The sequence below is a fragment of the Nyctibius grandis genome, chromosome 16 (genome assembly GCF_013368605.1).
Source record: "Nyctibius grandis isolate bNycGra1 chromosome 16, bNycGra1.pri, whole genome shotgun sequence".
In the NCBI taxonomy this organism is placed as follows: Eukaryota; Metazoa; Chordata; class Aves; order Nyctibiiformes; family Nyctibiidae; genus Nyctibius; species Nyctibius grandis.
The window spans coordinates 1,714,807-1,741,576 of NC_090673.1; the positions used below are offsets into that span (position 1 = coordinate 1,714,807).

The following is a 26,770-nucleotide window of genomic DNA, read 5'->3' on the forward strand; positions in this document are numbered from 1 at the left end:
AATGAAAGTTTCCTACAGACAATTCATGTGAAAGAGAACCTCCTTTAATAGAACTGCACTTAGGACAGCAACAAGCCCATCTGTCATTCTGTGCTTCATTTTGTTTTGAACAAGATTTTCATTTTTAGAAGCTTCATCTGGGAACTTTCTGCTTTCCTTTGATTTCAGTTTTGAAAATCCCATTGTCCTGTGTGCTTTCAAGTTCAAAGTGCCCAGAAGTATCTGAGGGAATGTGTTGTAGCTCTCTGCATGTGTGTCCTTCCAGACCTTCTGCCTCATTCTTTTATTTTGCCTCCCTCCCTGCAGTCGTTGCCCTGAAAAGCTGTGACTTCTCTGCCCTTGAAATCTCTGCGTCAGCCAGATCTGTGCTGGTGCCTGCCCAGCTCTGTTTTCTCTAAATTTACACATACACAGATCCTGGGCTATACTTCAAACATCCCTGATCCAAGCCAAGAGGAAATGGGGGGGTGTGGTGGAGATTAGCTTTTTTTTTTTCTTTCTTTTTTTTCCCTAGCAGATCTGGGCCCTGCTTTCCCAGACTTATAAGAGGGAATAATGTGACCATTTCAGTTTCTAGATCTGACCTTTTTAAAATTTAGAGGCCCTGAAAATGCAGCCAAACATACCATGATTGTAAGGGAGCTGAGCCTGGAGCTACCCATGCAGTTCTCAATTCAGTGTTGGAACACGGAGATTTTTACAAACTTTGTTCTTGGGACTAAATTTTCAGGGGTGCTTCAGGTTCTTTTCAGATTCTTTTGGGCCTGTGTCTGGTACTTTTGTACTACTAGGTTACGTGGCTGGTTAAAGGAGAGGCTGGCCCTGCTAGTGGATGCTAGAGGGGAAGTGGTGTGCAAAACAATCTCCTTATCACGCTGTTAAGCAGTGACATGCAGTGGATGCAGTTCTGAATTTTAATCTATTATTTTACAAGTTATTCTTGGGATGGTGAATGATGCTCATGAGTAATTGCTGTCTTTGAGACTAAAATTTCTCTTTGTGTTGATTCCACTTTTGGAAACCTGGAACTATTCTCCCCATTGCTGTTGTTTTTTTCTCTATTTCAACACAGGAGAAAATGTATTTCTAAGCAATCTGCCTTTATTAAGGATGTGGTGGACATTGTTTTGTGTTGTGATCAGCTTTGTCTTTGTTTCTTACCGCTGCCTATTTTACAGTTCATTTCATGTGGTTTTGTTGTAGGTTTTACAAGCAATGGGGTATCCAACTGGTTTTGATGCAGATGTGGAGTGTGTGAGTTCTGATGAAAAATCAGATACTGAAGGTAAAAATGAAACAATGTCTTCAATCTCAAGCAATAATACTGGAAATTCCACAGCTGACACCTCCGCTACCCTAGAGGTGAGTACGGCATGAAAACGTACAGGTGATGGAGAGGCGTGGGGTTTGGCTTTTTGGTTTTGTTTTTTCCTCTTCTCCCAGAAGAGGATAGTGTTTTGCCATTAATTGCCACCAGGGATTTTGGAGAAGAATCCTGTGTAAAGACTGAGTAACAGCTCTAATTTGTGTATTTATTTGTCTGCCTGATAGCTCTGTGGCAAGCTCTCTGGGGGCTGTACTGATGAACCATTGTAGAGCCCTGCTTTCTTCTTAGCTATAATGTTTTTTTCCAGGACTGTGGTGGGGTTGTGCTGTAAATATAAGTAATTGTTCTGTTCTTCGAATATTTGTAAGGAAGTTAAAACATTACTTTCTTCAGTTGGAAGCCACTTAATTTCCAGATGGTGCATAATCACAGACAACTCAATTCACATATGTATTTAGTGCACTGAGACATTTCCAGGGAAAGAAAATGGGGGTATTTTATACTCAACAAACTGACCTGTTACTTTTCCTGTAAAATACACATTTATTATATTTTATGGCAAAAGAGGACAACATTTTTAAGAGGACCAAGATATTTCCCAAGCTGTGTAACTTTGGGTTTCCACGTTTGCGCTTGTGAGATGCCTTTCTTTTGAAGGGCAGGTCCTGCTACTAGGACTCCTGATCTTTATCCCAAATAAGAAATTGCTTTTGAAAAATTTGTTTTGATCCCTTAATCATCTTTTCCTTCGTTAGTGGGCAGTCATTTGTATCCGTAGCTGGGTGTGCTGTAATGCAGGCTGATATGCTGGTGCGCTGAGATCTCAGCTTTACCTTCCTTCCTTCCCAAAGTTACAGATATTTCTGCTGAAACATGTGACCCGAGAGATGAGACTTCTTCAGTCAGAGCTCAGTGGTGCCAGGACGTAATTAGATCGAGCAGGGGAAATGTGTGCGAGGTTGGGAAGGCTAATCTCTCCTTCCAGTGATAAAGCCTTCGGTTTCAAAGAACTTGACACCACGGCCTCAGCTTCAGCTTTGGATGCCCTCGGGGTTGAAATTCTGAGTGCAGCTGGTGTAATGTTGAGTGTTGTGCAGACACCAGACCAGGCCACCAGGACAGTAGCTGTCACCAACAGAAATGAAGAGGGTGTGGCTTCTTTTACAGTATTGTTTGTCCCCCTGACATTCTTCAGAGAAGAGACCTTCCACCTGCTGTTCTAGCACACATGTTACACTGAAGGCAGGGTAGCGTTACCTTTGGTACAGGTCTGTTCTGGGAAGCCAACTGAGGTGTATGTGTTGGGAAGAACAAGCTGTTGCAGAGGCTTGACACGGTGCTAACGCTGGCATTCTCTAAGTGGCTGGCCATGTGGCACCGTAAGCCACAATGCTGTAGATGTTTGTCTGCCTTTTGAAGAGAGAAAGGCTCTAAAGCAACACCATGAACATCTCTCTAGGTAAGAACTCAGGGTCCTATACTCACAGCAAGTGGCAAAAACCCAGTGATGGAGCTCAATGAAAAAAGAAGAGGTCTGAAGTATGAGCTCATCTCTGAGACAGGTGGAAGCCATGACAAGCGCTTTGTGATGGAGGTGAGTGAAGCAGAGTTATGGAGGTGGTAGGTGGTTTTATTAACAGTGCTTCTGTCTTTGGAGTTGCTTGCTGCTACAGTTCAGATTTTTTGTATGTTGCTTTTTGCAATGCACATCTGTGGTGGTGATGTTCTCAGGCTTTTGTGCTGCTGTGATGATGAGGCTGGGGAAGGGAATGTCTTTTATGCTTTAGGAAAATACAATGAGAATTAAAACTGGATTCTGACAGCCCCAGACTATATCATGTCTTGACATGAGGAGGAGGGAAGCTGAAGATCCACAGCTTGACAAAAATATCTGATTTGCAAATTTTGCAAACATACTTGGTAACCCTGTGTCAGTGACCTGATTCCAGTCTCCCATTGCCAGCTTACCAGGGGTATTTGGAATGACTGTAGCAGAGGGTAAACTCATTTGATTTTTCTTCTTCATCTACTTGTGCTATCTCTGACATAGCACTGGGTGCTGAAGTGGTATGAGGTAGCATCCCAGTTAGTGTACGTATAGCGTGGGCAAAGATGTTGGTATATAAGGCATTGATAAAGATGAGGGGAGCCTCAAAGGATTCCTGAACCCTCTGTTTCCTAGCAGTATCATTCATGTGTTGGCTAAATTCAGTATCACATAGATATACTGGTCCTCTCTGAACTGCATTTGTAGTTTCCACATCCCTAATACCTGCGATACAGTGGTTCACAGGATCACTGAAGTGTCTTCATCAGCTTCATAATCTAGAAGCAATAGAAATTTGTCCCATAAAACACAGCATTCCTAAGGCTAAATACTAGTATTGCTAAGGCTAAATACTAGGCATAAACTCATGTCTCAATTTTCAGGTAGAAGTAGATGGGCAGAAGTTCAGAGGTGCAGGCCCAAATAAGAAAGTAGCAAAAGCAAGCGCTGCATTAGCAGCACTTGAAAAACTCTTTTCTGGGCCTAATGCGGCAAACAACAAGAAAAAGAAGATTCTTCCTCAGGTAAGAATTGTTACTTGCTTTTTTGGACCGCTCTGTTATCGCAGCTCTGGGTTGTTTTATGATACAGGAACTTCTACAGGAAGCAAGTGATTTCAGTCTCTTGTTTTATGCACACATGTAAGGTTTCTATTTTTATTCTTCTAGAATAATTACTGTAGTATAACAATATAATCTGATAGTTGGGACCATATTGTGGGAAATGTAGTAGAAACGGAGGCACAAAGAAAGAGCGGTGCTCATCAGCTGGAGGAGATACAGTAAGGTCAGTGGTTCAGGCAGCGATGATATGGAAGTGTCTTGTGTTCCAGGCCAGAGCCAGGGTGCTCCTTCATCACGTAAGGTGCGTAGATGTAGGGGATAAGTCACTGGTTTCTGTCAGTCAGATTCTTTAGGACAGTGCTGCTGCAGTCTGTATTCTGCCTTTAGCAAGACTGGCACATCAGGCATGTTTAAAGAGATTTTTAAAAGCTGGCCTTCTACTTCCAGCACCGCTTTCACTTTCTGAATTGCTGTTTTTTATTACTCTGGGCAGACTAAAGGGGTTGTCAATACAGCTGTTTCTGCAGCAGTCCAGGCTGTTCGAGGCAGAGGACGAGGTGCTTTAACACGAGGGGCATTTGTTGGGGCAGCTGCTGCTACTGGATACATAACACCAGGTAAGGCATGACACTAAGAGCTAATAGTTTAATTTTTGTCTGCTGGGGTGATCTTTTCCACATGTGTCAGTCACCCATGCAAGTGATTTCTTCAGCTTTAATCATCTGAGGTGAAGCAGAAGGAAGAATTCATGGGGCTTGAAATAAATCAAAGAGCTGAAAAGCTGGCAGTACCTGTCCTTTATGAGTGTACAACGGGAGGCTCGGCGTGCAGAGAGCACACAGTTATGAGCATAATGGCTTTCCTGGCTTTATTATTTTATTATATGTCTTCTTCATAGTTCACTGCCATGGCACGATTCCCAAAACTCTATTCCTAGCTAAGAACCTCCTGGATCATGTGTCCTTTAGCATTAGGAGTGGCTTTCCCAAGAAACCCTTGTGGAGATGTTCACTTTCTCATCCCCTTACTTTTCCAAGTGCCTTGTTCTTTGTGACTCTCTACAACATGTCTGAGGCTTGCAGGTGATGTGTGAAGGGAATCTAGACATTGTTTTTACTTGGAGAAAGAATCACAGCTTTGTAAGAATGAGATGCTGGAGATTCCTTAGTCAAAGCAAATCCAATAGCTTCTAAAACATAAAACTGATATTCCTCATGCTCAGGTGTTCAGATACAGCATGGGCTCTAATTATACCCTTCAGCAGTTCACACACGCTAGTAGCATAGCCCTGTGTTTGGTAGACTTGCTTCCTGGCACAGTCAACAGCGTGTCATCTTCATTGTTCCTGTATGTTGATGTAATTATAAATATTAAAAAACAGTAATTCATTTTTAATGACTGTTAACATTGTTTTTGGAACTGTCTTTCTTCCTGAGGAGTCATTTATGAGACACTTTAACCTGCCAGGGGCATGCTTCTTGCCAGCATGGAATTACTCCAGAAATAGGCTTAATTTCCCAGTCACTGTAGTTGTTAAGCTTTTATTGGCCTTGGCCTTCACAGATTATTTCTTTTCATCCCCTATTCTTCTCAGAAATATCTTGCTTTTTTGTGATGGACACAAATGATCCCACCAGAAAAAAAAAAAACGGTAAAGCCTTCATGAACCAGTGAGATGTAGTAACCAAGACTGGTGTTACCACTGTTGCTTTTTGTCTCACTCCAGAGTCATGCTTAGCTCTTCGGAAAAAAAGATCCTGTTCTCTGTCTGTCTGTAGGTGTTCAGATGTCCTCTGTGAAACTTCCCTTTCTGTTAGAAATGGCAGAGAAAGCAGAATTCACAGGAGCTGTACTGGTGGTGATGTGGTATCTGCCACAGGCATCTAGCATTCCCCTCTTTATAGTGGAAGTTGAGGAAAGTGGCTGGTCTCTGCATTAGGCTGTATTTGTATTTTAGGAAGAACGTAAGCAAATATGGGATGTGTGGGTCATGCCAACCCTGTGCTCTGACAGTACAGATGTGAGGGCTTCAGCTGAAGAAAATGCTAAGGAAATGACATGCGGAATTTAACTCTTTGATGCTGAGGCTTAAGACAGTCGTTGGGTAGCTTGTTCTTCAAGCCACCGTGTAGAAGGATTTTAGTTTTCAGCAATATTTATATGTATTAATGTGAGTTTGTTTTTTCTGTGGTCCTGCTTCACGTACCAGAAAGGGTCCCTCCCCGTGTGTTGGTGTGCAAACACTGACTGTCTTCAGATACTGTGGGACATGAAACCCACCCCTTCTCTGTTTGTATTGCAGGCTATGGAGCGCCGTATGGGTACAGCACAGCTGCGCCAGCTTACGGTATGTATAGCCCAGTGATTAACAAAGTAGAAATGATACAGAAACTGTTGCGGCAGTCCAAATGTGGCAGTCCAAGGAGAAATTCAAAGAGGTTAAAGCTCTTAAACCATGACAACAACACTTTTATGCCATAACCTTGTGGTTCTTTTTTGGTTGGAGTAGCTTTTTTGCCTATGCTTTGCCTGATCTGTGGAAGGAGCGCTTGTTCTAATTGCTTGTTCCCTTTCATACTGAAACCGAATTGAAGTGGTTTTCTTACTTTTTACAGCCAATCTGTGCTCCATTCAAAGACTACCGAAGGGCCTATTTCAGCATCTCTGACCAATATTTATCTAAATGGCATTACAGTAACATTGGCAAAATGTTTGTCCCCAAGTGTAAAAGGCTTGTGGACAAAGCTCCCTTAATGCTGTCAGCTCTGAAATCTCCAGGCGTATCCACCCACCCCCCACAGGCTAAAACCCTGCTGCTTGGGCCAAGCAGACCAGTTTGTGTGTTGCTGATACCGTCCGCAGTCAGATGGCAGGGAGGCCAGGACGTGGTGGTTTGCCACAGTGCTCTTCACTAAGAAACACAGCGATACTAGGCTGGCAAAGCCCTGGTTTCATGAAGATTGTGAAATAAACTAATAATCAGAGAGCAATGATGGAAGGGTTTTTCTTAACTCAGCTTCTCCCTACCCACTGGCTTTTTTTTGATGCTAGACTAACAATGCATACCTCTAACCGGCCCTTTTGGTTACTTTGAATGAGGTTTATGTGGCAATGGGAGCGAAGCAGTTTGGAGTCAGTGATATGGCCTGGCACACAAAAAGTGAGCCCACCAGAACCAGTCCCACTGCCCTCTCCTGCCACAGGGACTGGGGGAAAGCCTGCTACTCAAATGCCAAGTTGAGTACGTTTCAAGGCCTGCAGTTTTTCATATGGGAAGCTAAGCGTGCAATTTGCTCTTGATTTTCTAGCTTTTGTAGCATTTGTAATACTTATTCCTCTCAAAGTTGTATAGCTTGGGCAATACCAACTCCCCTGATGGCATTATGAAAGTTAAAAATATTTTGAAATGTTGATTTTATCACTTTCTTTTAGAGGTGTGAGCTATAAACAGTGGAAGAATGCTGCTGCTTTGTTGAAAATGTTCACTTTGCTTGACTGAGACCAGCTGGTCCTATCCCATACTCCTGCAGGGAAAGGGGAAGGAGAATGGGCCCACGGGCTGCATTTACACTGGGGAATTCTCCCTTTAGAATTGGAGCAAACCTCTCTAGTTTTAGAACTCCTGCCCTGTTGCTGGCCCTGTGCTTTGACAGAAGGGCAGCTGACAGCGCTGTCCCATCGAGTGTGCCCTGTGTGTTGTCTGTTGTGTTGCATTACGTAAAGAACAGCGATGTGTTTTCTCAAGGGAAAACCAAAGGAAGTTTAGTTTAGGGCTTACTTCATGGTATGGGTGTGTTAAAAATCCCTTCAGTGCTTTCTAAGCAATAGTCACAGACTGTAACTGGGATGAGTGGTATCTGCACGTATGTATTTTTACAAGCAGGGACACATAGTGATGTGAGAGGAATCCTTTCTCTCCTGAAGAATGCAATTGTTACCAACTGTCCTTGCAGCTTTTCTTGCTTTTTTCATTCGTCCCTTCCATTTTGTGTTCTTTCTCATGATGCCTATTTTGGGAGCTGGATTTTAATCACTTAGCTGTGTATATGTGACATATCACTGACTTCAAAGCATTGTGGAATTGAACGCCCCCATTTTTCACATAAAGAGTTTCTGTTTTTAATGTCTTATGATTGTGATGCGAAGTACTGGGATAACGCTTTTTGGCTGTAAGGTAAACATGTCTCTTTGCCTTTGTAAGCTGTTGCATGTTGGGAAACTTCACTTTGATCATCTGGTGCTCTGGAATACCTGCTGTTGCTGCTTTGTGATTTCTAAATGGATACATAGGTTAAATACTAGAATTTAAATAGGAAAGATTAAAAAACCCAAACAAACATTTAATTGTGCAGAAGTTTGTGAGGCCACAAGAACTCTGTAATAATTATGAAATCAGGCAGATATTAATCTTTCCAGATTTGCCACTTCAATACAGGAGAGGAAATGCAGAATAACGAAGCAGATGCAGAATTTACTGTAGGTGCTTGATTTTTGGCTGAGCTACCTGGATGCTTATCAAAACTGCTGAACAGTTTCCCTGTGAGTTCTCTTTTAGGCACAGCAGTGCCTGTCTAGAGTATCTGCAATTGTAACTGGCCTGTGAAATTACCTCAGAGCATAGAACAAGATAGTAGAGATTAATTATCCTAGAGCTTCAAGTCCAAATACACACTCTGCCTTTGAGAATATTGCTTACTTTAATCTTACCAAACACCAGGACAAAAATAAAAGCAAACTTTAAGCTAACCATCTGTTTGAAATAGTGCCAGGTGGTGAAGTGTTACTGTTTATGGGACTCTGCACCCTAAAATCACATTGATTGACTGATCTGGAAAAGGTTAATGAGAACACTACTGTTATTTGACTTTCTTGGATCACTGAACTTATTTGGAGTCCTCTCCCTTTCTTCTCTCTGTAGGTTTACCCAAGAGAATGGTTCTGTTACCAGTTATGAAATTCCCAACTTATCCTGTTCCCCACTACTCATTCTTTTAGCAAATGACAGAAGCTAATTCCTATTGATTGAACAACACAGTACAGTACAGAATGTTAGAAGAAAAAAAGCCTTTTTATCCTGTTTTCTTTGAACACATACTTGAGCAAAGTCATTTGTAAAGAAACATCTTTTTCCTACTTTTTGATTTTAACAAAATGCAAATTTAGTTCTCTAAAACTTGAAAAAAATGTTCTGTGAAATGTTACCTCATTTTCAAATAACTTATACCAGCCTTCTGTTATAGGGAAGAACTAGAAGCTTAAATCTTACGTTTTAAATGAAGTATCCGATTATGTAAAATTAAATTTGTGAAGGATGTATAGAATATAAAACACTGATCACAAATAAACTGTTTTGTTGTAACACAAGAGTACTGCCTGTTTCCTAATGCAGTCACACAGATTCAGTTAATGACCTGTACTTGCTGTAGGGTTATTAAATGCAGGGTATAGTTCTTTAAAAAATAAAAACTAAAAATCAAAAAAAAAAAACACCACAAAATCCACACAATAGAAACTTTACAGTTAACATTTAACTTTGTAAATATTATGGTGTGTAATAAACTTAGTAAAATATGGGTTAAAATACTGTTTTATCTTATTTTTTTATAGTTGAGCATCAGTACCTGAGTTTCCTTATAATCTTTCAGATCAGCATACTGTAACTGTGATTTTAGACACAGTCTTAATTATCCAAGAAGGCTTTTCACTTGTACACAAAATGCTGAAAAACAAACAAAACAAGAGGGATTAATCTTAGGCTGTCTCTCTCTCTCTGTTAGGTCACATTCTGTGAAATAAGCATTAAACAAAGGAAGTTCCCACAGAAGGACTCTTGTTCTGTAATTACAGGGATACACAGCTAAGTCCGTATTGCCCAGAGAAAGGACAACAATAATGTTACAATCAGGTTCTGTAGAGCTCAAAAGCTGCTTGTTTTCCTTTCTTTTCTGTTTTTACAAAAAAAAAAAAATAGAAAAAAAGAAAAAAAAATTGCACTTGTTCTTGTGGCCTTCTTCACTTTTAAGATTGTCTGCCCACCCTTGATTTTCCATCCACCGTTTCTACAGAAAGCATTTTAGTTGTCAATCTTCTATTAAAACAAAGGGTTCTCCCTTTCCCCCCTTACATTTGTGAGAATCTAAAGCAGCAACAAGGTCCCCATGAAAACTTGCTATTTAATTGTCCCAGTTCTTGTTGAGTGCTGCTGTGAAAAGTGACACACTTCAGCCATAGGCCAGTACTTGTAGAGAGCTGGGGCTCCAACCAAAGAACCCTCGTTCCCAGCAGCAGCGTGTGCACCTGTCTGAAATTCCAGGCCAGGCCCCAGCCCCGCGCTGTCTCCAGGCTTCTGCGTAAATACTGCTGGGGGCTCGAAGGAGGCATTCGAGCAGTCTTTATTAAGGTATCACCCCACAAAATAAGCAGTGTTGTTGCTTGCACTTCTCTACTCAGACCTCACCCGTTGCTTTTCAGTAGGTTTGCTTTAGTTCCTGCTCTGTTAAAGATTGCCTTGATCCACTCTGCTCTCCAGCAGACTCCGCTGCTGAGGCGGGGGAGCTTTATGTATGAAGAGGGTGTAAGAAGGGTGCTTAAAGCCGTGTAAAGTTCCTCCTCCCCTACGCCCCCCCCTTGTAGGGAAAGAAATATTAGAAAAGCATAAGAAGGGGTGGCTTATGTAACAAGCTGCTTTTCTTGGAGTTAACTGCAGCTGTTACTCTTAAGCTAAGTATTTGTGCTTAGGAATGCGTTTATATCGTAAATGGTTTTTCTTCTGCTGTAGCTCTCGCTTTTTTTTTGGTGTTGGTGGTACTTTAATAAAAAAATGAAGATCTATTGACGAGTAGTGGCGAGCCTGCTGTTGTCACCCATGCGTTAGTGCTGAAATACAGAGCAGGGTCTGGGGGATGCAGTCAAATTGAGTGGTGCTCGTAAATCACTGATCTATTTTGCTGGCCTATGGATGAAAGGAAGCCATCACGGAGCAGAAAAAGCATGGCTGATAAGAGCCCGTTTTTGTTTAAACAAATATTCATTAAAGGAATCTTTCCTCTGTACACATTTCCCCCCGCTGCCCCCTTTTGGAGTTCCCCTGATTGGCAACTGTTTGTGGTTTCTTTTTTTTGGTTTTTTTTTTTGAATCCCCAGCTTTGTAAAATTTCAAACAAAATATTCTCTGAACCAATTCTATACGATCAACATTCGTAAGCCAAATAACTTGTTCTTATTTCAAAAACAAGGAGGGCGCTATGCTCTTTTCCAACATGATGGCAGTCATTTCTGATGATTTATAGAAGTCATTTTTTATTTTTTGTCATTTGTTGGGAGTTACTAACCACATTGTAAACTTGCCCCCCCTTGCTGCATATTTTACATTTCTCTGCTTTACTGAAAATATGAATGAGCTGTCAGTTCTCTGTTTAGAAAGTGGTAACCTTGGGAGCGTTAGATGTTTCAATACCTTCACAGAATTAAGTGCCCATTTTACAATGAAAATTCCACTTGCAGCTGAAAGAGCAGAGAAATTTAAATGGAGCTGTAGCTTCAGCCAGTCTCTGAAATTAACGTGAAGTTTTTGCTTCTCTGCTCTTTTCCCACTGTAGGTGGTTTTTTCATTGACAGTCCCTATTGCCAGCCTCTCAGCATCGCACCTTTTATTATTCACTTGGGCCCTCAAGATTTCTTCTCTGACTTCTAGAACCATCAGGTTGTGTGGCTCGAAATGGCATTTTGTACATGTCTTAAAAGCAAGAACAAACGTGGCTCGTTTTGAGGTTTCTCAACTTCAGACATGGAATCTGAGCTTTTTTCCTTTTTTTTTTAAAGTGTTTTTCTCACTTCTTGAACTTTGTTCCATTTAATGAAAAGCAATACTTACTCCAAGCCACAGTCCTTTCTTTGGGTACATAGCAATAGATGTGTATATACTTCTGGGTATTCCTTACACTAGAAGGGAAAGTGGTGTGTTGGGAGGGGGGAACCAAACACCAAAACAAGAAATAAACCCTAGCAGAGTGCCTGCTTTAGGCAGGGAATCCTGCGTTTACTTTCACAATTTAAGTACTTCAGAATTTTAATACTACGACTGTATTTGCATGTTTCCTATAAAAATTGCTACAAAGACTTACAATGGTCACTCTTGAAGCAGTAGTGCTTCGTACCATTGTGCATGTCAGCAGACATGAAATGTAGCAAAAAGGCAGAAGAAAAAAATATATATTTTTTCCAAAATCTAACTAAATGATATATTCTCTCTCTCTCTCTGTCTCTTCCCCATATCATTAATATGAGGCACAAAAAGGGTAGGCATGAACTTGACTTTCAAATGGATTGCTTTTGTGTCTCTTAAAATCATCATCATCAGTGATAGGAAAACATAGAATTTGGTAAATGTCCAGTTCAAAAAAACTTTGCTGCTCTAAATCTACAGAGTTTTTTTTTCCTCTTAAATATTTGTATGTTGATATTTTGAGATTGTGAATCAGCAATAACTGAAAGGTGAATGTTTTTTTAAATGGTATTGGAACATCTATATGTTGCAGCTTAAGACTTTTAAGCAGTTTTCAGCAGGTTAATACCACTTTATTCTCATTCTCTCTGGACCTTCATAGCCATATGCACTTGTATAAAATAAGCAGAAATGTAGTGACTGTAAGCTGAGATCGTGATATAAAAGGTAAGAGATTTTATTTTCAGCTTAAAGAATATTTTTATTGCTTTTTTTCTAAAAATCTCATATACCTGTGACAATCTTGTATATGGCATGTTTTTATTACGTCTTGTTTAACTAAATGTTTAAACAGGTAATACATAGGTCTGAATTCCAACTTTGTATTTTTCAAGGCCACTTCAAATACTCCAGTTTCAGTTAAAAAAGAAAATATTACTTGATACTTTTAAGAAATTGTTTGGTTTTATCCACAGACTGTTCTCCTTCAAATATTTTTCTCTTGTGTAGCATAAAAAGCTGTACTGATACTGCTGTGTGTCAGGCACTGCATTCCCTGCATACCTGCGGAAAACATTTGGGCAGGTACCAAAGCCAGGGCCATGGCCTGCACTGACAGCCAGACCGTGGTTAGAGGTACGTGGAATAAGAATGAGAAGCGGAATGTGTGATATTATCTAACTAACACAGAGAGAAATTATTTCCCTAAACTATTAAAGCTAAACTCCAAATGAAGAATGAAAGACTTTGATGATATTACAGTTAAAATCTGCAGAGATCAAGTTACATTAGGCCAAATGAATTCATGAAGCAGCCAGGTTTGCTTTCCTCCTGTGGGTGCAGTGGGAGGAGAGGAAGGCAGACAGGCAGTGATTTAACTCTGTGTGAATAATTTGCTTAGCTGCGGTTTTCGAAAGCTAGAAATTAGGATACAGCCATCCATAAATAATTCTTTTCAGTTCTGTAGTAAATGTTTCAACAGATATTTTACTTTGATTAAAATGGTTTGGGATTATGACCTATATGGTGCACATGATATGTGTGGTTTTAAAATATTAGGGTTTTTTTTAATTTGCCTTTCTATAACCTTGCGTTATGCAAAGTTGCATTGTACAGTGCTGCACAATTGCAGTACTTGAAGTTGCTGGAAACAACTCTTTTTATATAAAAATTATTAAAAAAAAAAAAGGGAGGGAGTTGATGATGTATTAGCATTTTAGGGTCTCAGTTCAGAGATGAAAGCATAAAAAAGCCCTGATGGATCACAGTTTACTGATGTAAAACAGAGAACACTTGATGTGGACTATGTAGTAGTGTATCAGGCCCAAAGCTTGTTGTTTTGCATCAAAATACAACAGTAAAAAGAAACTATATTTCATTTCAATATTGCAGACATCAAATTCAGTAAATAACTGCGTGTGTAGGTTATCCATAACTCAGGATATGTCTGTATAGAATTCATAGGCTGATACAGAAAAACAGCTGTTCAGTATTGTTAGCTTTGCTGCTGTGGGCAGAAACCTGATCTTGCAGGTGGCCTAGATATTGCACCTGGGGAAGTGAACTTAAGGAGCTGCACCACTGTCCAGCCCAGGAAAGCACATAACCATTTGATTACATTTGCAGGTGCAAGTGATGAGCCATCAGAATGTCCTTCCCCTTTGGTGGTGCAGATTTTCATCTGCTGTTATCTTCAAGGTGCAAACCTGGGGCTTGGTCTGAAGCTCACTTAAAATTCAGTTCCTTCTTTGAGCCTGTCAGGCTAAGCAGTGCTGATAGTGGAGCAGCGGGCTGCTCTCTTTCCTTCGAAAGACAGTATTTTATGTGCATCAAGGCAATGTTAAGGTGCATTATAATGAATTTCTCTTGAGTATTCCTTTCCTAGGCTTAACTGATGTCAGTCTGACAAGCACTGTCCAGTTCAAGGACTGATTAATAAAATGTCTTGCTGGCTCTTATTTGATCTGTTTCTTTGTGGCCTGTACTTGGCAGCTTAATCCATTTGTCTTGGTTTCCATCAGAACTGCGTTGACTGTGAATTTCCATGCTTTTCTGTCGTTAACCTTTTAACTCTTAGAATCCTAAGCATGCCACTCTTCTGCTTTTTTTAAATTCTTACTTTGTTGGATTTTTTTTTCACTGAAAAGATACTAAATTTTCATAACGCAAGTACTTATGTCCTAAATTTGTCCCCTTGCCTTGGCTGCACCCCTTCTCAGTAGCAGGGACACCGTTTCCTGGCATGCGAAATACACAGTGTACTTGACTCCTAAATCCTGGAGTTTGCAGCCACTTGGAATCAGTGAGAAGATCTGAAGGTGCAAAACTGCCCAGGAACCCGTCTCATTGCCAGTGGAACTTGAGCAAAACATTCCCGTGTGTTGAAGTGTCATGGATGTAGGCTCCTTAAGTGCCTAATATATTGGCACTTGAGAGCAGTTAAATTCTAACAGTAAGTTTTAGCCTAGCTGAAATACCAGGCTATTATCTCATGAGTAATTTGGGTGAGTGGCACTGGACTGCTTGTCATTTTCCCAGATATGCAACTGTGAATTTTGAAGAAATAAGGTATTTAATAAAGTAGGACTTCAATCCTACTCTGCCAGCCGTAGGAGATTTCTCCAGGCATGTTCTATCTAGAGAAGGTTTTAAGGCGACCAGATTGGTTTGGAGGGCCTGGCTAGCTGAAAGGATGGTACGTGCTGCTTCCTGCCACCACGTCCTCTCTCTGCCAGTGCTTGCTGTCTTCTTAAGCACACGTTCAGGAGTTGGAACATGGTGCCCTTATTGCTGGGCAGTGTGCCACTTGGATGGAGGGAGGCCAGCCTCTGCTCATGAAGGGAATGTGTAACACGCGGCCTCTGTTGCCCAAGCAATTCCTGTTGGACGCAGCGCACAATCCAACCCTCACAAAGGCAATTTAGTGCCTGGGTAGGTGGTTCCTAATCTGTCTAATTTGCTGTCATGTAGCCAATGTGAGTTAATTAGATGATTCAGCAATTGTCATGGCTCCCACTTAATGTGCTGTAAACCCTGCTGCTGTGACTTTCCCTGCAGTTAAATACCTCTGCTTCTGTGAGTTCTGTCCTCCTTCCCTGCCTTTTCTGATCACCTTCTAGCATCCCAGTGAGTAACTGAGTCTCTCAAATTATGGAATTGTTAGATAGAAGTTCTAGATTCTTAAAAACTTTTAATCAGCCTATGAAGACCTTCAAAGAAACAAGTTTTTCTACAAATATTTCAACTTACTCATGTGCCAAGGGACTATTTCTACTCATTTACAAAGATCTGTGAAAACTACTCTGGTATCTCTGATCTCTGGAGACTAGGATTCTTTCTTTGAGAGCACTTGCCTTCTGGTAGGAAAAAAAGATTTAAAATGTGTCTTTTACTCAATAAAGGACTATGCCCTCTAGCCACTGAAAGAACTTAATTGGGGAAAAGTGCACAAATCTAAAATTATCTGAGGCTTTTTGCTTTCATTGAACTATTGAGAAAAATTTCCCTGACCGCAAGTTCCTTGCGTTATTAGGAGGTAGAAAATGAAGGCAGAGTGGCATGAAGATCTTTCAAGTGGTCTAGTTAAAAAAAAATCTCCTGTTCATTGGCTGTTCAACTATGGGACTTGGCACTTCTAAAACTCCAAGACAGCAATAAATGTGAGGAGCTTTAACTGACCCAGCATCCCTGATCCAGTCCCAGCAATGTCCTTGGAGAGTGAGCCTGGCAGTCCCTGTCTTTTCAGTCACAGATGCCCTGAAAGTGTCCCTTGCTTCATTTGTAATTCTGCATCTGTACTTCTGAGAGCCCATAGATCATCACAGTCTACAGGTGGGATGCCTGAAGATCCCTCCAGAACTGTATAAATGAAGAGCAAACAGACAATATAGTATTTCAGTCTTTACTCAGGCAAAATCACAAGTTTCCCTCTGCCTCTTTCGCTCGGTAGGCTAAGATATGATCACTCGGTATTAGAACTTCTTGCCTTTAGCTATATTGTCTGCAGCCAGTTGCCTGTTACTTAATCAAGGGGAAAAAATATGTCCCAGCTTCAGATGAGTTCCAAGTCACAGAAGCAGCTTACAAAGACAGCTACTATTTCCGGTTGGCTCTGGGAAACAGCACAAGGACTCTGCTGCAGTGGATTCTTTTGGATACATGATGAGATGTGTAAATATGAAGTTCAGATTGTTGTTCTCAGTCATGAAGCTGACTAAGACCTCTCCTCTCTGGCATCGAAAGAATGAAAATGAGCTCTCTGCTGGAGTCGCTGAGTTGTTAAGAACAGTTGTACTGTCTTAAAAAACAGTTAACTCAGCTTGAATTTTCAGGACACAGACCCTCTCGGGCTTCCTGCTGAATAAATCTATTGAAAAATGAGATACTTTATTGACTTGTTTAAAGCAAAGCGAAGGGATATTGTAGTTGCATCCGCTATCTATAGTATATGAGACAGCTTGTCTTAACAGCTCATTGGTTTCATTCTTCTGTTTTAGCACATCGAGTTTGCTGTGAATCTGATCCTTGCTGTAAAGTGGAAATGCTGTTACAGTCATTTTAGAGCAATTCACTGGAGAAACTCAGCACGGAAGTTCTGTGCCTATGGACTGTAGCAGCAGTTTTCACCTGTACTTTCTTTTGAACATTAATCACTTAAGCTAGTAATGAAGCATTTGACATTAGGAGTACTGTCATCACAAAGCTGTTTTATTACTTAACCCTAGAAGTTATGTCTCCTTAGCTTTGTCTCATCTAAATCCATACCTATTTATGTCCCAAGTTTTCTAGTGCTCCTGAAACATCTTCCTTTTTCCCATTCTGCTCATAGACATGAGGCTGATTCAGTTGGTTGGTTGTAACTGATGTTTAAGATAATACAAAAGCATGAGTAGGACACATATGCCTGTTCCTCTAGCCTGGGGTCTTCCAGGAGAAAGAGTGCTTTTCCTGCTAGACCTGTCCAGTACTGTGTAGGCAATGCAATGCCTTACTAAAAGAAGCTGTGTGAGCTTTGTAAGAGAAAAGTTCATCATGGTATAAGATTTAAATTCAGTAAAGTGTGTTTTTTCTCCAATTCCTGTGGCTGCATGAAACATTCAGACCATGTGTTTACCTTGCTGTTTAAGAGGAGCTGAATGTCCAAAAGTGGTATGTGGAGATGCACAGTTTTAAAACAAATTTCTTATTTTGGATATTGTTTTATCTTGTATTTGGTGCCTTAACTCTGTACAATCTAAGGTCACATATACTGTACCATAGGTAGTTTAATGGTTAAGTGTACTTTAAAAGAACCCATCAAGCCTAGTCTACGTAAACTGTTGCAAAGACTGAACTGCCTCAGTGGGAGAGTTCTCTGCCATGTTTAATTAATAATCCATTGATAAACAAAAGTTGCAAGAATTTAAAGGGCATATAAAAATTTTAACCACAGATTGAGACTGAATTTATCCAATTTCCAACTTCAAAGGTTTGTGGCAATAAGATAATTAAAGGTACAGTCTCTTCTACGCTGTGTAAGTAAACACCATCAAAATGTTTTACAGCTAGCCAGAAGTGCGTGTTTGTGAAAACCTCTGGACTGTTACCTCTGCTAGAAAAAATTACGCTAATTCTAAAAGGCATTAATTGAATGTTATTGGCTATCCTTCATTCATTGGTACAGGGGAGTTGGAATGAGTAAGAATTGCAATTAATTTTTAATTCCAAAACAGCACGTGGACTTAAGCCTCATTCCTGATCTTACCTGGATCTAGAAGCTCCAGGTGCCTTATGCTGCTTTGCAGTTTGCAAGGTGTAGTGCAGCTTCTGCTTGAACACAGGCTTGCTGAATGCATCTGGTCCTGGTAGAATGGACTGAGGCAAGAGAGAGAGAGAACAGACAAAAATGAAGCTAGGATGCCCTTCTCCAGTCTTAAAGGTTGAGTGTCACAGATAGGAAGTTGGAGGGAAAGTTGCACTGCCTTTTCCAAGTCCATTAATAGAGTCTGTGGTAGAACCAGGAGGTTTATGTCTACTGTGGTAAACCAGCAGCCTTAGTACACTAAGATAGGGGGGAGATTATATTATTTTTTCAGTAGTTTATAAGAAATTAGGTAAGAGGCTAAAAGCTGCTAGTGATGTTGCTACAGGAGATGATTTTAAATTTTTTTTCTGTTCAGTAAACAAGTCCAGGATGGAAGGTGTTCCAGAGGAGGAAGAAGAACAGGAGAAATCCAGTGAACAAATTGTGTTTCCTGATGCAGCTCTAGCCAAAATAGGGAGACTGCTCCAGGCAGTGTATATAGCATGCAACTGAATTTTGGGAGGGAAAGCAATAATAGTAACTTCTCCTACAGGAATACTAGTAACTTATTGCTACAATGCCCACAGTATTTTAGACAACTTGCTTTTACACAGAACAGCATGGCAACAAAGGAAAGCAAATACTGCTTCCACAGCTACGTGCTGTAATGTACGTGTTTCAGGTCACCAGTATTGGTGTAACGAGTTACAACAAATAGGTTCGTCTTACCAGAAAAGCATATTTTGACATTCTATCCACTTCTGTTTTTTTAAGCTAGAGGGGAGTTAATTATAGCACTCATCTGTTTTGAAGGGAGTAGAGCAGAAGGTAAGTTTCAACTTCATACTTCAAAGTTGCTATTAATAAGTTGATTAACAGTGTTCCCTGCAAACAACCTGATGTATTTATTTATTTTCTTTGTGCTCATTTCTATGTTCTTAGAAAAGCACAAGCTTGTGTAAGTGTAATCAATACAAAGTTACTCAGGGTACTGTGTCATCTCAGCAGTGGACACTTAACTGCATCTTAAGTCAACAGGCACATATCAATCAAGCTTAATTAAGAGGAACTGATGTTTAAGATAATACACTCATCTTGGCAGGTTTTGCTTTACTACTGGCACTGTTACAATTTAATGATCTATGCATACAGAAATGTGTGTATTGCTGCACTCCCAATAGAACTTGTAGTTCTGTAGGGGCATCTTGTAAACTAACAAAGTAAAATGTAGTCAGGGTAGGAGAGAGAATATTCTTCTTTCATTATTTCCACAAAGAACTGCGTATAAGCAGACGGGAAGTGATACTGCTCAAAGCAGGGTAACGGTGGGCTGAAGAACAGCATTCAGAGCAGTACAGCTTTTGAAAAGTTAGTGATTATATGAATTTAATTATGAAAATACTAATTTCCTGTGTTTTCAAACTAGTATCACTGCTTCCCTGCTCAAAATCATAGGATAAAGACAAGTGTAGTTTTCTAATAACATCTATTGCATGGAAATAGAAGAAAACAGAGGCCATACTGCCGAGAGCATATTCAACTACAGAGCCATTCTCTGGGCAATGCTGCATAATTTAAGAGTGGGTAAATATGCCTTCAGGGACAACACGACACAGAACAGATGTTTAAAAAAAAGAACACCACAGAAAAAAGCCTCGAAGCTTTGTCCAGTCATACATTTATTCATCCCTGAAAAAGGGACAGGTACATTCATACGTGCTTAGTGAGTTACACATCAGACATCACAAAGGTCCTTAAGGACAGATGTTTTAAAGCCAGTCTCCTTTTGGACAGAAAAGGGAGGAAGTTGACTCTGTCTTCCAGTTCCAAAGTGCAGTGTCTTATTTCTGATCCTAACCCTAAGTCAATATTTATTGATCAACCTGACTAAGCTTTTTAGGTTGACAAGGTCTCGACGAAGCAATTCTGTTCTCTCAAGCCTCTGCAGGGGCCAGCAACTGGTGCTTAACTACTACTTCCACTCCAGAATGTCACCCGTCCTCCAGCTGTCCCAGAGCCCTTCTGGGACACTTGCACTTCTAAGAGAGCAACACTGCTGTGGGGGGACTGTCAAAAGCACCGAAATACTACAGCAGAGCAAGTCCCAGTGGGCTGTATGCTTTTAAAGTCCTGTCCAGTTCTTAGTGACAAAGTTGAGCATGAAACCTGTACTGCCAAACGTACCAGCCCCTTCCTGACAAGGACACCTATGGGAAGCAGTCTTAGAAAACACCAGCCTTTCCTCAAAATCTCCACTTCCAAGTCCAACTAATAAGCTTTTTTTTTTTAAAAAAAAAAATGGTTGAGTTTCCACCCACCAAAAATCACCATCAGTCAAATCAATTAAAACAATTGCTGCTAATCTGGGCTAAAACATCCCCCTTGTATAACCCAAACTACCACCAACCATCCAGCTAAAGAATTCTTAAGCAAAGAATCCTCGGGAAGCAGAGCCCTGCTAAGAGTCTGCACACTAGAAGGCAGACAGGAGATCTGGCAGTGCAGTATAATGTGACTTTCCTGATGACAATTACTTCTATGAGACAAGGAAAAGACAGAGGCAGTGCTTTGGGGCAGTGTTTCATGCTCAGCAAGTTTGTAGAGGGAAGGAATGCAACTCTATAGATCACTCGTACTGTATTTCTGTTTCTAGACTTGAATGAATTTCACTTTTCCTTTGTGGGTCAGCATAGTAAACATTAAAGAAAAGGTCTATTTTTCTAAATCTCTTTCACCAATAGAGGTCTGACCTGCAGCCAACAGATGGATTTATTTATCCACAGAGGACAGAGTGTTTATTTTTACACTGAGATTGGATATGGCATTGAATAAAAAGAAGTATGACCTTTGACCTAGCTAAACCTTAAATATTAAGAACGAATTCCACAAATGAGTAATATGGTAGACAATTCCATCTTTCTTCCCAATAAACCTCTCTCTCAAAACAAGTTAGCCGGAATTAAACTTCCAAATGAAGTACAAGACATCCTTGTGGTCTAATTACAGACTACTTTCAAAATACTTAAGATTTCTCCCGATTTGTAATCTGCAGAGAACAATTGATGATTAAACTATTCCTGACTACGCCGTAAATAAAGCAGCTTCAAATAAAGCAATTCGGCAACAACCTTAGCTATTTATAGCATTAAAAATGTAATCTGAACATTCACATTGTCTTAATTTGGTGGCAGTTGAGTGGGAAGAAAAATAACTGCACACTGAATTTTAAATTGAGCTGTTATCTACTCACTAGCCAAAAAAGCCTGCAAATGTAAAGTAAATGGAATGGTCTTTGTACATCAAGTTGCTTCCTCATGTGATGCTGTACCCTGTACACTTGGCTTCATTTGGCTTCTGTGTTGTGGTTTGTAAGCCAGCCACTGTTATTAACTGTACACAACACTTAGATCTGCACTGTAATCTTGGTTCATTTGCCACTGATTGTAACCCAACGCTACAGACCTCTCTGTATATAAAACCGTAACCATGTCCCATTTGCTTCCAATAGCACACAATAAAGGCTTATCTCTGGAAACAGGAATTACGGCCTTATGACTGGTTTGGGTTGGCTTTTTTTTTTGTTTACAGTGAGGAAACCGGCTTTAAGGCTTTTTGAAGCCTGGGAAGCCAAACCTCAGAAGTCCATTCTACTTTAAGTCAGGTAATAGGCTCAGCAGACAGGGGAGAGAGGCTTCCTAAGGCTGCAATTTGATCAGCCTTAGGAAACTGCAAACTTGTGACTTTGAGATGTAAACATAAAGCACATTTCTGCTGTAACAAGCAGAATGCATTCCTTCACAAAGGTGGCAGGCAGTAGTGTGTACAGGACTAATTCTTGCATATGCATGCTGAGCACTGGAATTGTGCAAGGGCTGCTGCACAAATACCACTGGGGGTTAGCCAGTGGAAGCAGTAACAGAAAAACCCAGAGAATGCTGTGATGAGACTAGCCAGGAAGGCAAGTTTTACTTCAGAATGAAAAACAGGCATTTCCTAGTATTTAGCTAATTAGAAAAACTGGATGTCTGTTTTCTTAAAAGATAAATTATGTAGATAAAAACTAGTGAAGTTCTCTCAAACTTTTTTTTCTCTCCTGCCCCTCTCATTTCACTTTATCTCCTAAACATCAAATTCCTGTGGTCCCAGTTTGTCCTCTGAGGTCTGAGGCAAATCCAAGCAATTTCCTTGTCCAAAGCCACTGAGGGCAGGAGTTGAGGATACCATGAGAATTGTGTGACTGTTGTTGTTTGCTTGAGGCTGCAACTCATGGTAAGATTTACTGGAATATACAAGTATGCCCTGTTGCCTGGAGCTACAGAACACAGTTTTATTCTAGAAGGGAAGATAAGTAATTTTATCATATGCTCTTACCTTTTCTTAGAAGCATTTCTTCTGGTCTTTAATTCAGCATTTCAAGTCTAAGTGCAGAGGTCATTAATCAAATTCAGCGGAGATCAGCCTTGAGGAAGGATTAAAAACTATTGTGAGCTGACTGAAGTTGAGATGATTGCTCTTAATAAAATGAGATGTATGGAAACCCGCAGCTTAGCATATATGACAACTGGAATAAGACTTGGTGAGAGACTTTTGCACTCCACAAAACAGTGTGCAGCCAGCTGAGCCTGCTGTTGTGCTGCAAACAAGCCAGTTATGCATCTAAGAGCTACTGAAGGACCACTGTACCAAAACCAACTCAATCATGCGCCACTTAGAATTCAGAGCTGCATCAAATATTTAGCAAGTAAAATCCATAAAGAACTGGCCACAGTCAGTTAAGAAAATATCATTAACACTTGGCTGAAACTGAGGGCAGTACCATACCTGTGTCCATGCTTGCTGGCAAGCTTATTAAGAGGTCATTCAGAAAGCTACCTCGGGATTATCTGGGAGGTGCTGAGAAGGCTGACAGCTCTTCAGCAATAGCCTGGCAGTTGCTGGTCAGTGACAGCTAATGAAATGAGCTGGGCCCGCTCCAGGAGCTGGCTGACATGCTGTGGCCTCACAGGAATGAAACAAGGGGTAGGTAAGAGAGTGGTGCATGGGAGGAGTAATACAATAGAGTCTAGATTGATGAAGGAGGCTGGCATGTCCATCTCTCTTCACTGTGAAACTGCCTGACCATCTCCTACTTAGCTTTATTCCTGTCTTGCTGTAGCTAACCTAAACTTGCCCAGGCAGTTACACAGTGTCTTGCCTGGGAGAACAGGGCCCCTCCTACTCATTACCACCCCTCCACCTCCCCAAAACCCAAACAAACAATACCCAAGTCTGTCTACTTTTTCTCAGCATACTGCAATAACGTCTCTCCCTGTCAACCTGCAGATGAATACATGCAGTGAAATCTGCAACAGAAAGCTCCTTCATAATTTTCAGGCCCTCCCCAATGTTGCTTGACTGCTCCAGCCCCATCCCTGGCTGGCACAGCACTGAAGGGATCCATCCAGAAAGAACCATCTGCTTAACAAGCAGGACGCCCAGTTTATCTTGCTGCAGTCAACATTGCCTTGAAAAAGTGTATTTGATTACAGAGGAAGCAGGACAATATCATTTATTGACTGATGTCCATGCAACTAACAAGCCAGCCTGTCACTTTCACATGCAAAGAACTGCTGCATCTATAAACCTGTCCAAAAAAATCAGAGAACTAGCTGTAGTCTCACTTTACAATAAACACACAATACCAAATAATGGCAATTCCATGTCCTACAGTCTCTTAATTTCAGCAGCCTGATTTATCTAGATGTCAGTTCCCTTTTCTCATGAATAAACAACAGATCCCAAATGCAAGGTTTTGTAACGGGCATTTGGGACACCGAGGGCTGACAAAAGCTCCTATTTACTCAAAAGCTCACTTACAGCCTGCATACAGCAATCACCAAACCACCCTCATGCTGGTCTGCTTTGATGCTGGTCTCTTTTAAGAGACTTGCAAAATGGTAAGGAAAAGCAGTTAATGCAGAGTGAAAGTAGAGGTCTACTTTCAAAAGTAGGATACTTAATAGTTATCTCAAACAAGGACATCTATGTTCCCCAGGCTCACAGACACCTTCCACAAGGCTGCCAGAGTTGATGATTCCAGATTTCATCGCAAAAAAAAATCAGAGGGTGCTCATTTCAGCACTCAGGTCTCTGAAAACTTAGGTGCATGACAGTCTGAGCTAGACCCTACTTGCCACAGGACCGGTAACTTGGGTGACAACTATTAGCTGTCACTCTGAACTAAGACTTAAGCCTGCGATCAATTCCTATTATTCCACAAAGAGCACATAAGAAGCCAGATTACAAAACTGTCCACTGGATGCCAGCTGTAGTGGTGCAAATTTCATCCTCTGACCGAAGTCCCACAGAACTACTGCACTCTCCTTCAGTACCTCCACCAAGCACCGAGTCTCCCCAATGCCAGCGGAATCTCCATCTCTGCTCAGAACTCCCTCCTGGCACTTTACACTTACTTGAGCATTACCTACCCTTACAGGGCAAGCCTTCAATAAAAGAGTAATTTCTTCACAGCTGTCCCCTCTGCTAAGCTAGCACAAGTTCCTTGTGAACAACACCCCTCCTTCTGCAAGAAGAGACATGTCACCTCAATTGCTCATGACATAATGCTGACTTTGGTGGTTTGCTGGAGGATTGATTCCAGCAAGTCAGCTAGAAAGCGTCCTTCTCTTTCCCATTTGCTAAGTTGTAAATTGTCTTTCCCTTTTGTCACCCCAGTCCTTGGTACACTCCACTGAAAGAAACTGGAGCTGCTAATGCTTTCAGGGCCTTGAATTCATCTTCACTTTGGGCTACACATTCCAGCACATTTATTTGTAAAGCTATAAAAAAGCCTGTGTGTACTCTTGTTACAGTAACACAAAAAGGCCCTGTCTTGCTCTGGGCATGAACACAGGGCAAAAACCTAAAAGGCCTTTGGATCTCAAAAAAGGGTCACATATCCCAGCACAAACACCACTTCCCTCTAGTGCCCTTTGGTGCTGACACACACCAAAGATGGGATTTCCTGCTTGCACTACAGGCAGACTCAGCCCTCTGCTGGTTATGATTTATTCAAAAGGATTTTTTTTTTTTAAATCTGGGTAACTTCTGACTACAGTAGAAGAGGGAAGGCTGAAACAGGGCAAGATGACAAACTATAGCTCAATAACTCAAAATATGTTGCCTTGCAAAGGAGTTCCACACAAACTCCCGTATTACTGACACTACAGGTCTTGAGGTAGCAACAGGATTTTTGCGTACAGCACAAAGCAAGCACGTGGACAGGGATTTGAGTTGCACAGGTCAGTTATCCTGGTTTTAATGAAAAATGTGGTTTTGAGAAAGATGCTGTTACATGTTGAAGACACATGACTACTGTCTGCAGCCTGGGAACTGCAGAGATCTGTGTGTGCCTCAGTTTAGGCTGTGAATAAACAAACCTGACAAAGATGAGACCAAATCCCAGTGACTGGAGGAAGGGTGATGAGAGCTTCCTCCATCTTCTATTAATACAGTTATTCCAAAAATCTTCCTTATTCTCATTAAGATTAAAGGCTTAAATCCCCAGAAAATTAAGCCAAATTGCAAGAAACTGCTCTGAACTTCAAGGGCTCCATTTCCACGCAGTCTAAGAAGAAAGGTGCTCTTGCAGAGCAAGCCAAGAGCCAGTGTGCAAGCCTCAACCTCCACTGGCAGACCTCACTCCAGTCAGTTTCGTTTTCTCTTGCTCGCTATGTACAAAGGGCACATGGACTATTCAGATTTGCCTGGGACAATTAACTGGCTTATTTTAATACTGGAACAAATTAAAAATTACACAGCTAAAGCAAAAGACAACACCCTCCCTTGCAAAAATTACAAAATCAAAAAAAACCACTACAGCCAGATTAGCACATACCCAGTAGAAAAACGCAGCAGCGTCCAGGTGAAAGATGATGAATAAACTAAATTCAAGTATGTTAAATTATTCTCACTGAGAACAAATGAATAAAGACTTGGGCAAAATTTGGAACTTCCCAGTTATACTGCTTTTTACTGGCCTCCTCATTCTGTCCTACCACAGAAATGAGCAGCACCTGTAACTTCTAAAGACATTCAGAGATCAGAATAGGCTGTGGAGTTGCTAGTGGCTTCTAAAAACAGTCTGTTACTGTAATGCTGAGACTGAAGGCACCCAGGAGCTCTACAGTTTGCTGTTCGTGCCTGTGCTAGCAGCAGGCATCTCATCCATAATTCATAAAAGTCTGGCACAGGCTTCCATAGCCCCTCTGGCACGCAGGGTTTTTCACCATACCATGCAAAGACTCCTTAGGGAGACGCACCGTCATCATCTCAGAAACACCAGCCTCTCCCCTCCATGCTAGATGAGCTCTCGTTCCACAAGTGATTCTCAGTGGGATTATGCAGCAGTCCTACCATGCCCTGGGTAGGTGCAGAGCTCAGATATACACTACTCTGTAACTAACAAGCCTTCATCCTCTTCCTCTTTCCCATCCATTCACTCTGGTGCACCAGTATTTAATCACCATAAAACAACTTCTTTAAACTAGCACAAGCCTTCAGGGCACAGAAGACATTAAGTCCCTTCCCTCTTTTCCTGTCAGCCAAGAGCTGTGCCAAAACCACAGTG

General features: G+C 41.0%; 1 protein-coding gene across 6 annotated transcripts in view; it reads left to right on the forward strand.

Moving 5' to 3' along the window:
* STRBP (spermatid perinuclear RNA binding protein) overlaps positions 1-21,678 on the forward strand; it is a 61,379-nt gene extending 39,701 nt beyond the window's left edge. For 4 of the 6 annotated variants that reach the window (XM_068413707.1, XM_068413708.1, XM_068413712.1 and 1 more), the window contains 6 exons: positions 1,204-1,362; positions 2,787-2,921; positions 3,758-3,898; positions 4,431-4,554; positions 6,240-6,284; positions 18,539-21,678. In XM_068413707.1, the coding sequence (XP_068269808.1) occupies positions 1,204-1,362; positions 2,787-2,921; positions 3,758-3,898; positions 4,431-4,554; positions 6,240-6,284; positions 18,539-18,675 (741 nt within the window). In that variant the 3' untranslated portion in view covers positions 18,676-21,678. Of the gene's footprint in view, positions 1-1,203; positions 1,363-2,786; positions 2,922-3,757; positions 3,899-4,430; positions 4,555-6,239; positions 6,285-8,855; positions 9,302-18,538 lie in introns of those variants that run through there. The other 2 variants (XM_068413709.1, XM_068413710.1) reach the window with 1 other exon arrangement.
* The last annotated feature ends 5,092 nt before the right edge of the window (positions 21,679-26,770 follow it).